Genomic DNA, 16,307 nt, shown 5'->3' with positions numbered 1-16,307 from the left:
ATCTAAAGCTTTTAAAATTACCTTTTTCCTGGGTCTCAATTTCTCTCTCCACTCCTTTAATTCTTGGCTGTGTTCCTCATCTAACTCCTTCAGTTTCTGAGTCTCGTGTTCAACCAATAGGTGGCATTTTTCATTCTGAAAATAAAATCTGGATTAAAATTTTCAGATCAACTAAGCAATTTCTCACAAATGTAATTATCTTCAAATAATAAGGCATTCATTAAACATCAAACTATTACTGAGGTTCAGGGTCTCCTCTGAAAACCAAGGGCTAAGAACTACGAAATGAGTCACAGCTTCATTTCTTCAAGTTTAGAAGCTAGATGTGTTACTTGCCATATGAAAAGAACTTAAATAGTTTGATCCTGCTTTTCCTTTCTAAGGTTTGGTCACAACACAGACACTTCAAAGGGCACCTTATATGGATTCACCCACTGGTCCCGGAATGTGGGATTAGGAACTATTCTACTCCAGTAAATTAAGCAAATACGCAGAGTATCCATTATGTATACACTATTCTGAAATTTTAAACATTTTAGGCTCTATACTAGATGGGCTGCATACTCCAGGTAAGGCCCCAAAACAGTTCCCCTAAAGTAACCTTTAAATTTCTTAGGAGAAAAATTCACATATTTAGTTTATCGCTTTTTTCAAACACTTAGAAGAAAATGAACGATTTCTCCCTAAATGGAATTTTAAATTCAGAATCTGATAACAAAACCACCTACCTCATTTTGAAAACTCTGTTCATTTTCTTTGCAAAATAGACTAAAAATACTCAATACTACTTTGGAAAGACTCAACTTCTTAGGTTATATTTAGCCTCATGTTTATATTAATCATGGTTCTATAAAAGCTACGTAAGTGCCTATGACACTAACCTGACCTTTATTTGGGTCTACACAGGAAACAAAACCTCTCCATCCCAGCATTTTCATGAGTAAAGTACAGTGTATTTTGGTTAGCTACTGTTTTCTCCAAACTGGCCGCTTGTGCTGCCCCATTCCCACCAGCTCAGGTTTCATGCTCCTGTATCTGACCTGCAGCTGATGCAGCTCTCGGACGTTGGCTTCACACTGCAATTGAAGATCCCGCATCTGATTTTCGTGTTTTTGATGCTGAGCCATTCTCTCATTTTTCTGCCTCTTTTCTTCTTGAGCAGCAAACTGTAAATAAGAAAAAGAAAATGCAGTTAACAATGTAATTTCTGTATCTTCCAAAAGAGTAATTAAGGAATTTAACAAGACTTAAAGTACAATAAACTAAAGTTGAAAGTAATAATAAATAATACACTGTAACTTGAGCTGGAGTCTACATCACGGCTTTGGCGGGGAGAGGGTGTGCTTCTGATTAAAATCGTGTTCCTCCTATCTGCTTAGTGACCTCAGTTATTTGTGTGTGGGACCTATGACTATAGAAGCAAAGTGAAGCCCTATGTTTTAACTTCAAAAGTTGTCCAAGTCACCTATTCCCAGGACTGGGCTTAGGTCTTAGGACTGGTCTTAAGATCTAGTGTGGGGCATGGGGCAGAGGGCTTTGCCCTCTGTGGTCACCAACCTAGGAACACTAAGTTGGTATATGCCACATATCTAGCCCCAGCCCATAAAGCCAAAGAGAACACCAACAAGCCCAACGTGGCTCGAAATGTTTACAACATAATTACGTGACACTTCAAAAGGACATTCACATTTTTTAATCTAAAAAAGAAGACAGTAACTGGCTTATTTACCTGCTTAATTTTGTCACGGTCCTGATCTGGTGTGGCCGTTGAGTTAATTCTCAAGCTTTTCTTAAACATGGCCATTCGAGTCTTGGCTTCACTGCGCTGGATCTTAGGCAGTCTTGCTCTTTCTTGAGTCTGTCTGTTTTTTAATTCCTCAATAAGTCGTTGATTGTAACGCTGCATTTGTTCTGTTTCCTAAGGAAGTATCAAACAGAATTCAGTGATGTAGATATGTAATTTAATACTCAGTACCCACATGTATGCTCGAACATGTCATTTTGTTGTTGTTTCTTAAAACTGCTCTTTCCCTTGTAGCATTATCAACGAGCAAACTTTTGCTCAAAATATAATTTATAATAAAAATAACAGTTTTAGTAATTAGAATCTTTTTTTCTTAAGATTTATCTATCTATATTAGAGAAAGAGAGCACAAGTGGGAGGGTTAGAGGAATAGGGAGAGGGAATCTCAAGCTGACTCCACGCTGAGTGCAGGAGCCCGACATGGGGCTTGATCCCACGACCCCGAGTTCACAACCTGAGCCGAAACCAGGAGTTGGACACCCAACTGACTGTGCCACCCAGGTGCCCCTAATGAGTTTTATATTGAAATTCTTTTACTAAGTCAGGGAGTCCACATTTCTAAAATACCTGAACCATAAATGGAGCCATAATAGCTACCTCTGAGAGACAGGATGAAGATTATAATGTAGAAGAGAACTTCAAGCACTGTACTAGTCACCTTCCATGGAATTCGTAGAAAGAAGTTTGTAATCATGATAAGATATAATTAATTACTCTAAACTTCACCAAATAAATGTTAGGATTAAAAAAAAGAAAAATCTAAAATTCATTCTCTAAGAAATAGAAGTTTCAGAAATAACTCTGTAAACTTTAAATGAACAAAAAGTAAACCAATTTTCCATTCATTAACCTTCTCATGGCGCTTAAGTAGCTGATGTCTTTGCATGAAATACTGATCTTTAAGTTGCTGTTTGAGCAGCTGGTGTTTTTCTTGTAAGTGTCGTTCTTCAAGTTCCCAAATTGCAGCTTCTCGAGCTAGAAGAAAAAGCAATTTTCAAAATGTCACTTTGTTCTTTTTACAAATGTACTTTGGTCTTCATTTTAATATTCACATAAAAGTGTTCTATATACACTAGCTTATGCACACACTGCCATTCTGAACTATAAATGAAATATTACCAGCATACAGGTAATATTTATCACCACTTACCATTCTGTTCTAATGTCCCTAATGTCCTATAAACAGAGAATGTCCCACCCCCAACACCAAAATTCCTTTTAATCATCTTAATGAGAAAGAAAAAAATCTTAGCTTTTTATTAAGGGAAATAAGTACTTAAAATCCTATTCCATTAAGTATACCAACAATTATAAGGCATAATGAATATACCAAAACTATTCAGGTAAAGTTCTAGCACATCATCTGAACAAAAATACGTTTTAAGGATTATATATTTATTGTTTACTTCTCCTGTCACAAAGGCATTTATTCAATGTCTTACAGTATTTAACTTTATAAAGAATTGTAAAATTTTAAATTCTTAAAATTTAACAAAGTTTTTCCTCTTATTAACCTCAACTTTGTCTTTCTACCACTCTAGCAAAGGAGAGCATTCAAATAATTTACAATTATTTGATATTATGGATATTAAATATATCCATATATCTCAGCAATGTTCTTCAGATATCATTTTATATACACACATATGCTCTCAATTTCATATACCTCTCATGAGTTGCTGTTTGTTATTCAGGCACTCTCTTTCAATATTGGCTAGCTCTGCCTTCTGCTGCTGGATGATCTTTTTCAGAGAGCCATCTAATTCTTGTTGTTGCTTCTGAACAAATTCCTGTTCCTATGAGACACAGTTAACCATCAGTTAATAAGCATTTACTGAGTGAAACATCCATTTATCTATATGACTATATATATATTAGTTGACAAGATTTCTAAGCCAAGTTTCTAAAGTTAACTGGATTTAAAAATCACCAATTATAGAGCATACATAATATAAATGTATTAGTCGCTCAATTCAAGCCCAGAAAAAAAGTACTAGAATACATAATATTCTAAACTCACTATTAAAAATAATACACACAGGCAACCCTCTTGGATCCCCTCCCTCTTCAGGAGCTTTGTACTATCACTCAAAAAACCCTACTAACTCTCAATAAACTTTGTTTTGCTGCCCACCAGAGTGGGGGGAAACAATTCACACAAAAGAAGTCTATAACCCACTCATGATTAAAATGCCCTATTACATGAACAGCTTTAGGAAAATAATAAATTTAGAGCTTCAAAAACTGACTATTCATTACACTATGGTGTAGATAAAACAAGAATAAACAAGAAATGCCTTTTAGGAAAAAGAGAATAAAGAGCAAATAAGTAAAACACATATCAAAATTTTAAATACCTCTACTTTTCCAAGAAATAGTGAATTAGAAAGAAATACCATGGCTACACTGACAAAGGAAGATAATTTCTATATCTATAGTATTTGTCTAAAAACAATAGTTTGTAGACTTAATGAGAAATAGTACATTGCTAGAGAAATGTGAACTAAGAAGAATGAAGTGAGTTACATTTTATAAATATATATTCAAAATTCCTTATAATCAGAGAATTCTACCAACATGTTTGGGATTCAATCATTCATTCAACAAATATTTATTGAGTACATACTATTTGCCCATCTATGTCAAAATTTGCACTTAAGCATAAATACAAATCTACACTAGCAGAAAGACTAATGAATTGCCTCTATAAATACAACTGTGATTTGAGTACAGTCACCTACATAACTTTATCACAGAAAAAATACCCACAATGAATATTTAATTTCAACTATTTAGAATAAGGCCTTTGAGAGCTTTAAAGAGATGCAAAATCTCCATGTCTATCTTTTTTTTTTTTTAAAGATTTTATTTATTCGACAGAGATAGAGACAGCCAGCGAGAGAGGGAACACAAGCAGGGGGAGTGGGAGAGGAAGAAGCAGGCTCATAGCAGAGGAGCCTGATGTGGGGCTCGATCCCATAACGCCGGGATCACGCCCTGAGCCGAAGGCAGACACTTAACCGCTGTGCCACCCAGGTGCCCCTCCATGTCTATCTTTTAAGCAACTATAACAAAGAAAGTTGTTCAAGCTTTACATTTTCCTACAGTAAATATCACCTATAATAAAAATTACATTGTTTCTCAAATTTCATTGTAAAATTTCTATATGCAAACTTGTATAATAATATAATGTGCAACTATATCAAAGGGTTTTCTTTTGTTCAACATTAATTTGCATAAAGGACTTTAAAAAAATATCTGTGTAGACAGAAACAATGGGCCCAATATTTAACTACTCTAAATATAAATATTACATTTAGACTCAAATCAAATGCAAAAGTATAAGACAGGGGTGAATAAATATTTATGTGAAAATTAAAAAGGGTTAATATAAGCCAGTACCACTAAAAGAGTGAATGCAATTTCTTGTCATTTCAAATCTTGGTTACATTACTATAATATATTTATGTCTAGATTAAGCAAGATAAGAGTTTCGTTCAAAGAAAACCTTTACTAAGTACTTAGTAAATGTTGGACACTGTACTAGTTATTGGTTTACTAAAATTTAAAAACGAAAGTATTGTCTTTAAGGAGCTTCCACTCTAGCGGTTCCAAACCAGTTTTGTTTGTCCATATAAAGAGCAGTGGGCCCCTTCCCTTAGTATCACATTTTCAAAAGTTCAAAAGTAAACCACAGAAAACCAAAAGCTGGAATACAGGGTCTAGAAACCATGCCACATGATGAATAACGGAAAGAACCACAGAAGTATGCCTGAAGCAGCTAATATATAAGGGGAAAAGAAGAGCTGAGACTGTTCTATAGACGGAGTCAGAAGTAACATTGTGCTGCTCTAGAAGGTAAAATAAGGATTAACCGTAAGTCAAGGTAGGCTATGTATGCCAGTGCTTCCATCAATGAGAGGTAGCAAAGACACCAGCTGTCTTATGGAGTCACGGACTTAAATAATGAAGCAGAGTCTGGATAATTACGTAGTCAAGAATATTGTGCAAATAATTTTCTTTCTTTCTCTTTCCTTCCTTCCTTTACTTATTCATTTATTTATTGTAAGTAATCTCTACACCCAACATGGGGCTCAAATTCATGACCCCAAGATCAAGAGTTGCACGCTCTTCCAACTGAGCCGGCAGGTGCCTCAAATAATTTGCTATATTAAAGCTAAAATTTACCTGAAAGGTCCAGGTCCCTCACATACTAATTCATATATTTTATTACCACAAAAGAAAGGAAAGAAATGGAGCTTTATTGAGCTTCCATTAAATTTCCTAAATTTCCTAACAAAAGCCAAGTATAATATATTCATGTTGGAATTTTTCATTAGAAAATACTCTTAGGATCTAAAAGAAAAGTGATCTTACATTCCAAAAAGATTGAACAAATTACATTTACCCTAAAAAAAAAAAAAGAAAAAAGATGGATTTGGTCACTAAAAGTTACAAATCATTTTAAATGAACACATAAACTGTAAAATGAGCACCTTTTAAAGTACAAGTTTAAATGGTGATAAGAAATTTTATATTAATCAGATAACTATAAACATTAAAAATACAACTTTGGGTTCTAGAAAACCACAGGAAAGGGTTATAATATATTGGGCTATTTGTACAGAATTTGATTCTAACTCAAAAGAAAAGCTAAAAATGGTAATGATCAGAAAAGTGATCGTAATTCATAATTTCTCCCTCTCGTTAAAAAAAAAATTAATGTTTTGCCTACTCTTTAGAAAACTATCAAGCCCAGCAGCTGCCAATAAAAAAAAAAAAAGTCTAATTTCAGGAGAGGGGAAGGGAGGGGTTGAAATCAAGCTGTATTCTATCCACTCCAGTTATGTATATCAAACATCACAAACGAAAATTACAGAGTTAAATGAGCTAGTCACTTCCCTATAGAAACTGTGAGAAAGAATACAGCCTGGAATTCCAGACTTAATTTAAAACTACAGCAAGGAGAACAACAACTCACTATTCATTATAGACAATTTGAATAGTGAGAACTAGAGTTAAATGGAACTACAATCATCACTTTTAATATGGCTTTTCTGACCATATCCATAATTAAAACATATATGTAAACATAAATGCAATCAAAATGTCACTTCACACAAAGATAAAAATCTAATCACAGCATTCAATTTCTCACATGTGCAAAGCTTATAAAATATTACTGGGAAGGTATTTCTTGAAAAAAGATGAAAATCTCAAAATTTGTGGTGAGGGCAGACAGAAAAAAGAACACTCTTATAAGTGTTCTAATTCCAGCTCTACCATTAATGTCTTTTCTGACTTTAAGGAGACCACTTAGTCTTCTGTGCCTCGATTTCCTTATCTGTAAAATGGATACACTCCATCCCTGTATTAGGGAGGTGGCAGTGAGAATCAAATGTGAAAACTCCTTGAAGAATACTATACTATAAAGTTTGTTTCAGGTTATTACTATTATTGTCATTACTGACATTATCATCTATCAATCTTCTAGATTTTAACAAATGAAGCGAACAATGAAAAGGCACATGTGAGCTGAAGAAGAAGCAGATAAAACAAGAGAAGGCATCCTCCCATAGACACGTGGGACTTACGTCCTGCAACTGGGCCTTGAAGACTGCACAAGATGACAACTGAAAAGACTGAATCATGACCTGAGCAACACCCTGTGGATTAGAATACAATGCACTTCCCCGGTGAGAATATAGCTGATGACTTTTTATAAATGGAAAGAATAATTATACAAATGTTGAGTTTTAGGAGGTGTAGAACAAGTTACTTAACAGGTCTCTTTCTCATCTGTAAAAGGAAGGTTTTAAACTAGATCAGTGGTTTCTGAACTCTAGTTTGTACTGTTGTTTTTAAACCAGTCAAATCCTCTTTTAAAAAATGTACCATAAAATGCATGAAACAGATGAAACCTAGTGCTGCGTTACATTAAGCAGAAGCAGGGACCCAGAGCCCCACAATCCTCTCTTTTTGAAAGATTCTCGAGGTGCTTCTTCTAAACTCAAGAACTCCTGAGAGTACATTTTAAAAACCACTGAACTAGATGATCAAATACCTTCTGGCTCCATGACCATATAACTATTATTCACAAATTCTCAAAAAGTTTAAAATAGACAATGCAAATTTACTGTTTTAGCACCTTCATGAAAAGTGGTAGCAAAAGAGAAATACTTTTAAATTTGTTAGATTACTAAATTCATTAAATTTACAGAAAGAAATTTACTATTGCTTTTAGCTTTAGGTGAAAATACAGGATGGCCTCCACAATTTTATAAAAAGTCACCAAGTTTTATTAAAGCACAGGATCACCTAACTCCTTCAACACTAAATTTACTCAATTTCAACTCTAGTATCTAAAATATTACCTTTTGGAATTTAAAACGTCTATGTTCCTATAGGAGGAAAAATCATATTGCTCTTGTTTGAAATCCAAATTATCCAAAATTAGATGTTTGGGAAGCAAGGACTTCCTCCTCAACTACTCACGACATGACCAACAACCACTGGACTAAGCTGACAGGAGTTTAGATTAGACACAGAAATAACAGTTTAGACTTGAGAGGCAGTACAGTGTGATGGTTCACATGTGCTCTCATTTTCTCCCCTGCAGAAAAGAGGTAGTAAGAGTAACTACCTCATATGCTGTAAAGTTAAATGAGTTCATGCAGGTGAAGTACTTAGAACAGTGCTTGACACATAGTAAATGCTGTGTTTGCTCTTATCACTTTATTTTTTAAAGATTTTATTTATTTGACAGAGAGGGAGAGTACGGGAGAGGGAGAAGCAGGCTTCCCGCTGAGCAGAGAGCCCAAAAAGGGGCTCAATCCCAGGACCCTGGGATCATGACCTGAGCCAAAAGCAGAAGCTTAACTAGGCCACCCAGGCACCCCTTACTTTAACTAGTAATCCCCACACTAGGCCAAGACAAATTTATCATTGGCTCAAACCAAAAAAATTTAAAGAAAAAAAAAGTACTCAATTTATAAAAATAGGCCAATTTTGTTAAAATTTTATATTCCAAAATATTTTCCTTATTTTTCATGGTGTTAAAATATTCTCTTTTAAAATGATGCTGACAAGTAAACAGCAGTTTAAAATATCCTTCAGAAAATAAAGTAAAATATCCTCTGGACAAAAAGAGAAAATTTTTAAATATCATTCCATTTGTCATGGTCCCCAGTAGTTTTTGTTTCTTCTATCTTTTTTCATGGGTCTGTAAAAGTTCGGGAACCACTTTTGAATCACATAAAACCACATTAAAAGGAAACAATCATTAGGAAACAATCATTAGGAAACAATCATAAAGGAAAACAATCATTAACATATAATTCATGTCTCTAACTGCCATATGTAACTACAAATTGAGCTCACTTCTGTTTCCAGACTGACTGCAAACTTAATTAAAAGAAAAATGATTCTCAGTATAAAAGACCTTATAATAGAGTCATATGAGATAATTCTAGAAAAATCTGTTTAAAATACTATCTTCTCATTTTGTAAAGAATTCACCCATCTTAATTGGCCCAGCCTAGAATCAAGTTTATACAGGCAGTATTTTTTAACTGCTAAATTCTGAATCAAAAAGAAAACATCTTAATACTCAAAATCTGGTTTTAAGGTACTTATGTTGTTGAGTTTAATGGTAACAAACATGAGATCTACCATTTAACATTACCATTTATCAGTGTTCTTTTAACTTCCAACTTTATAAAAATAATGGTCTTTTAAATAGACATTCTTTTCAATATGCACAAAGCCTATACACTCATCCTCTATATTTTGTCATAAAAGTCTTCTATCAAACACTGACATCTTCTATCAAACACTGACTACTTAAAAATATAAGCTTCCATCAAGATTATAATAAGAATACAGTGGATTATATATTAACACACTTATTTATTTCATCTGGAGTCAGCTTTCCAAATATTCCACTTAATTTCATATTAGCAACTTAAATGTCACCATTAGTGTGATTTTAGTTCTATATAAAGAATGCCCTGGGAACCTTTGTATGAGCAGAAGTCAACATCATATAATAAGTACAGTAGAGTTTACCCTTTCAACCATGGTTTACTGAGCTGCGAGAAAAATGCTGCTTTCTGTTTTTAGTAGCATTAAGCTGCTGCTGTTACCTGAGCATGCTGGCTTTGCGCAAGCTCCTCTTTCCTGCGTTTCATGAGCTCTTTTCTCAGCTCTTTGGGTGCTTTCTCCACTTCATTTATAACCTACAGTGTATAAGCATGCAGGAGGTGGGGAAATAATACTTTCTCCACAGCAAGCATTTATGTGAGCAGACAAGCTACGAGTCAAAGATTAAAGCTGTTAAAAAGTTCCTTTCAACATGCGATAGCATAGGTGTTAGTTCAGTGAAAAAGAATGAAAGGATAGAACATGCTTAATCTCAGTGCAGAAAGGGACATCATACCGCAGAAAGGGACAACATACCACATAAAGGTTAATCAGATGCTTAATTGTCCCTACATACTATTCTCTCTTAAAGATCCAAAACAATCAGTAAAGGATTACTAGAAGCACTGATTCTGAACTAAAGATGATAAACTCAACTGATCTTGAAAGATCATAAAACTATAAACCTATCTATTGACATTGTTTGAAATGTTGAAAATAAGATAATGTCATTTATAAAAGTGCAAAATTTCATAACTGGCTTGATAAACAAAGAAGTAACTCTAAATTCATTTACTGAGACCAAAAAAAAAAAAAAAGGGAGAAATAAATGGGCAGTGTTTTCTTTTCATAAAACACACCATTTTATACACGGTACAATAAAAATGAACATATTTGATGATTTTGTGTTGGATTAGAATAACATTCTCCTTTGCTGGCAATTTAAGCCAAACTTAATTGTCAATGTCAAAACCAGTATTGTAAGCACTCAGAAAATAACAGTTTATTATGCTATATTACACCAGATAAAGTATATTATAGGATGAAGTATAATTTAATGCTCCTTCTTTTAATCATTTCAAAATCCTCATATGTATTCCATCTAACAGCAGATCTGTAATCCAACTATGAAATACAATCATGTGTTTACAAATAGAAGCACCAAAAGCGACCAGATTCCAAATCACCACATGCTACTGATGGTCTGTGAAAGAGACTGATTTTGATTGAAGAAGAGTGTATTTAAAATTTCCCATCAGTAACCCCTCATGAAACCAAATCACCATTAAAAGGAAGAGACTCCCCAAATGCAAGAAATTTAGCAATAAGAAAGAAAATACATTAATATAATTATTTAAAATATACATATCACGATCTCAAACATGTTCACTAGCTAAAAATCTCTGAACCCAAAACAGTAAAAATAACTACAGACTTTTATATATTTAGGATTAAATCATATATTTACCTAAAAAATTTTAAAAACTTAATCTCATATTAAAAAATAACCTCTCAATAAAAACTATTCATAGTTTCAAGAAAACTGACATGGAGCCCCAATCAAGTCATACAGCATGGTACACACAGCAATCCTACATAAAATATTAAACAGTAAGAAAATTAATTTTTAGAAATGGTAGCTACATCAGATAAAATTATATACCATTTCATTATTTACCTAAAGAAATTATAGGACGCATTGTATTTATTAATGTTAGATTCTATGCTTTTTAAAGCAGATCCTCAAGTTCAGCAATATTATCTTCTGTTTTATGCATAATTAAATGTCAAAGTCAACGAACCTGGGTATTTCAGAAGTACAACAAAAGTGAAAATGCATTTGGTTGAGATTTTTATTCCAATCCTAACAGAACTAATCATAATTATTGTCCCTGGGGTCTTTAATATCATGAAAAGGTAAATTCTTCCCCCACACCTTTAGTATATTAGTACAGAATAAATCATAAAATCACCTTTGCTAATATGTAAAATTATTGTTTTAATTTGGGGGAGAAAAAGACATTAATACAATATATAAATCCTCTTTCTGAATCAATGACAATCTTTCATAGTAAATAAAAGCACAGATTCTATAACAATATGGAACAGTTTCAGGAAAAATTTAAAAATTCATTGTAAAGACAAGACTTTACACAGATATTTTCCACGTGATTCTAAAGTATCTCTCAATTTGAAGGACTTATAGATATAATTTCAAATTTCAGGGTACTCAGCTTTTGTTTTGACACAATGTTCAAGAAAAGCAATCCAGCTAATGAAGAAAAAATTCTTAAGTATGAATTAAATATTACAAATAAATAATAAGATGAATTATTGTTGCCACCTGTAAATACAACATAGTAAGTTTTCTTGAAAGAAGCAATTTCTACAGAGGCCTTTAAAGGAAAAAAGGTAGACTGGAAGGAAAATGAATTAGATTTGATTTGAAGACTTGGTTCAAGGGTTAGCTGGACATTTAATGGTAGTTTGTGAACTTGAACAGACCACTAATAACCTCTTCTACTCCAGTCTTCTTGACACTAAAATGGGATAACACCTGACAGTACCACTACCCTACATAATTGTTGGGAAAACCAAAATAAAGAATGAATGAGTACTATTTAACTCTAGAAGTATTATTCCTAATTCTGTAGTCTTAAGTGTACATTAAAAAAAACAGCTTTCGTAATTAAAAGCAGTAGTTACACTTACCTCCTTCTTTCGGTTCTTTAACATATTCTGAAATTTGGACAACTCTTTCTCTTGTTCTCCTTTAATGCGTTTGGCCTCATCTCGTAAGCGATTTGTGTGTTCTTGTTCTAGACGTTCGATCGTCTGTTTCTGCTGTTTTTCTAGATTCTCAATTTCTTGATCATATTGTCGCTTTTTGCTCTGTAAAACAATGTTGCTCACGATCATTTAACTTTTCTATCATTCATACTAACTCATTATAATGATGATGTTTACTAAGAGTACATAAATTTAGTGATGTGACACACAACCTTTGCAATACTGAAAAAGCTGAATGCATTAAAATCCATCAAGGAATTTTTTTAAAAGGTGAGCATTCCGGGGCGCCTGAGTGGCTCAGTCGGTTAAGCGTCTGTCTTCAGCTCAGGTCATGATCCCATTGTCCTGGGACCAAGCCCTGCATCAGGCTCCCTACTCAGCCAGGAGTCTGCTTCTCCTTCTCCCTCCACTTCTCACCTCACTCATGCACTCTCTCTCTCAAATAAATACAATCTTTAAAAAAAGAAAAGATGAGCATTTCATTTTTTTCTAACACAGAAAATGCTTTTTTCTATTATACAAGGAGTAGAATGTTCAAAATTTGTAAACCATCAAGAAGAATATCCAGTTGCTATGAAGTACTAAAGTCAGAAAAATTTCAATATTTATCCAATAAATGTTTGAGAAATCAAAGGTCTTATCCAAAGTCTATTTTAATAATGTACCATTATTTGTCATATTCAGATTTACTCTTCCTCATTAAGATTCTTTTTTTTTTTTTTTGAAGATTTTATTTATTTGCGAGAGAGAGAGTGAGCAAGAGTACAAGCAGGAGGAGGAAGACAGAGAGGGAAAAGTAGACGAGCAGGGAGCCCAACATGGGGCTCCGGCTCCATCCCAAGACCCTGAGATCACATGACTTGAACTGAAGGCAGACACTTAACTGACTGAGCTACCCAGGTGACCCCTCCCCCATTAAGATTCTTAAACATCCTATTTCACTGATACAAATCTTTTGAAATTACAAATCTGCTCTTTCAACAAAAGATTCCTGCTTATTTAATACTTGAGTATTATATAATTTTGGATATAAGTAGAGTTAAATATTTGTAAAGGGTATTTTTATTTTTTATTATTTTTTTTAAAGATTATTTATTTATTTATTTATTTTGACAGAGAGAGACAGCCAGCGAGAGAGGGAACACAGGCAGGGGGAGTGGGAGAGGAAGAAGCAGGCTCATAGCGGAAGAGCCCGATGTGGGGCTCCATTCCAGAATGCTGGGACCATGCCCTGAGCCAAAGGCAGACGCTTAACGACTGCGCCACCCAGGCGCCCCAGTAAAGGGTATTTTTTTAAAAAACATAAGTAAAGGGGCACCTGGGAGGCTCAGTTGTTTAACCATCCGACTCTTGATTTCAGCATAGGTTATGATCTCAGGGTTGTGAGATCAAACTCCACATTGGGCTCCATGCTGGACATGGAGCCCGCTTAAGATTCTCTCTCCCTCTCTGCCTGCCCCTCCCCCCCACTCCTCCCCAGCTCTAAAAACTAAAAATAAAAAATTTTTAAAAAAGCAAAAAGCAAAACATTTTAGAAAATATTTGGGGGGAAAAGAGATGCAATTTTTACAAGTTTCTTAAAAATAGAATGTTGAGTACTATAAAAATAGTCCAATGAGAACAAAAGTTCATTATTTTCTTAAGAACTCTAAGTTATGATCCAACAAATGTAATCAACAATGCCGCACTTCACAGAAAACAATTACTACTTAAAATTATAAGAACAGCAAAAGAACTATATTCAAAACATGAATACTGTAACATTTGAAATAATCTTTTTTCTAACCTTCATTAAGCATTAGATACTTCAATAAATTACCGAAATTTTATAACACATTACTTATTCCTTTTCCAACTTTGGACACAAGGTAAAACTTCAAAGACTCCGTGACAATTACCTTTGGCTAGTCGGCACCATTTTCTCTAGCAGCTGTGAATAGGGATGTGGAAGCTTAACTGTAGGACCCAGAGAAGTAAGTGTGTTTTGAACAAGTTCGCAGTAGTTCTAAAACTCAGACAGGCTTGAAGACAACTATTCTAGACTGCCTTAAAGTCTTGGATCCTAAATCTGAGAGGTCAAATTTTAACACTGAAAAATTATCCAGAAATAGGCACAGCTAAGAACTTTATAGACCGTCTACTGGCTTCATGATTCCAGGTTTTCATGATAAATTTTAATCAAAGAAAACTGGAAGACACCCATCACACTGTAAGTTAGTGACAGGAAGACTGAGATAGAAGATCCTTCCATGCAAAAGGAAAAAAGATACACTAGAACACCAAAGAGATAATAAAGGCCAGAAATACTGACAAAGCCAGAGAAAATCTCGTAATCAAAGAACAAGTTCTAAAGGTGGTTTTTTTTTTTTTTAAAGCACTAAATTTCAGTATTAACAAAATGGTACAAAATCTAAGACTTTACCATCATTTCTTGCTCAAAACGCCGGAAAATTTGTTCTCGCTGTTGTTGCAGCTTGCTATTGAGCTGTTGTTGGGCTCTTTGCTCTTCTTTTTGAAGGAATCTTAACTCCCGAAGTTCCTGACGTCTGATAAAATTTAACAGCAATAATAGGGGAAGATAGCAAAAATTACACCTTTGAAGTAATGCTTTTCAAAAAAAAAAAAAAACCAACTTTAACAATAACAATATTTTCAAATGGCAGAGTAATAATAATCCAAAATAATTAGCAAAGATTTTACTCTTGTTTCTCTATTCTTCATACTTTGCACAGACTGAAAGGAAGTCACAAAACCAGTTTTCATTATGTTCTCTACTCACCTAAGAAACCTCAGCTCTTCAGTTTTGGAATCACTATCTGTAACTATCTTTGACGTTGTTACACTCACTTCTACACCATCAACAACAAATTTGCGTGTTTTCTTCAATGTTTTCTTTTGTCTTCTTGTTTCCTGAGTGAGATTTTATTTCAGTTAGGCTTTATACGGAAAATAGTGGAGGCAGAAAACATTTTCTTCTTAACAAAACACAACATGGAGCTGTACATGTATAATTTTTATGACATCACATCATAATTAGGCACAAGTGGTCACATAAATGACTAATTAGTGTAACTTTTACATGTTAAACATTTTTCTTTCTCTTTTGACCTTAAGTTCTCAGATGCCTCTGCTTTTCAGTTTCAGAACCACTGACAAAACACTTAAAAATGAATGCCTGCAGCTCATCCCTTAAAGAATCTAAATCAACAGGGTGGCTGAGAATTTGCATTCTAGAAAGTCTCCCCAGGTAATTTTTAAACACTGCCAGGACTGGGAATCAAAATCCATTTCATCAGCAACAATATCAACAGCCCTCCTCCACCTCAGAAACAGAGATGGACATGTGACTTCAGAGAGTAAGGTAACACTTCTACTGCCTGATAGCTATTGCCTACAATTCTTTATCAAGACGAAATTCCATTCCTCAGCTGGTATCCAAATGCTTTTTAAATCCAAATAGAAATAAGAAAAGCATAACATTCCAAAAAATACAGTTGGCATACATGTAAGTTTTGAGAGCAAATTAATTACTTGGTTTTGATATGGGGGGAAGGGTTTGAAAGTAGAGGGAGCAACAGTGGAATATAAAAATACTAATTTCAAAATGCATTAGGATTTTAGTTTGTCTCCAGCACTTTCCAATCGCCTGTCTGCAACCTCTTAGCGTTCTTCTCTTCCTAAGCCCTGGACTATGGCACCCTATCTAGCCAGGCTTCCCCTAAAATCTAAAGTGGGCATGCCACCCTGTAAATCCAAACTTTCTATTTCTTCAATTCCTACTCAAGTATCTACC

The 16,307-nt window shown here is 34.1% G+C and overlaps 1 protein-coding gene across 2 annotated transcripts in view; it reads right to left on the bottom strand.

Moving 5' to 3' along the window:
- Positions 1-16,307, bottom strand: part of SLK (STE20 like kinase) — a 52,678-nt gene that overhangs the window by 6,995 nt on the left and 29,376 nt on the right. Inside the window, exons 10-18 of one of the 2 annotated variants that reach the window (XM_019809542.2) lie at positions 15,294-15,424; positions 14,937-15,060; positions 12,437-12,616; positions 9,949-10,041; positions 3,471-3,600; positions 2,655-2,779; positions 1,730-1,918; positions 1,041-1,166; positions 22-135 (exon numbers count right to left, since the gene is read on the bottom strand). In XM_019809542.2, the coding sequence (XP_019665101.1) occupies positions 22-135; positions 1,041-1,166; positions 1,730-1,918; positions 2,655-2,779; positions 3,471-3,600; positions 9,949-10,041; positions 12,437-12,616; positions 14,937-15,060; positions 15,294-15,424 (1,212 nt within the window). The remainder of the gene's footprint in view (positions 1-21; positions 136-1,040; positions 1,167-1,729; positions 1,919-2,654; positions 2,780-3,470; positions 3,601-9,948; positions 10,042-12,436; positions 12,617-14,936; positions 15,061-15,293; positions 15,425-16,307) is intronic. The other variant, XM_011236395.3, reaches the window with a different exon arrangement.

The sequence above is a fragment of the Ailuropoda melanoleuca genome, chromosome 6 (genome assembly GCF_002007445.2).
Source record: "Ailuropoda melanoleuca isolate Jingjing chromosome 6, ASM200744v2, whole genome shotgun sequence".
Classification (NCBI taxonomy): Eukaryota; Metazoa; Chordata; class Mammalia; order Carnivora; family Ursidae; genus Ailuropoda; species Ailuropoda melanoleuca.
Note: the sequence above shows the minus strand (reverse complement) of the source record. Positions and strands in the feature narration are given on the sequence as shown.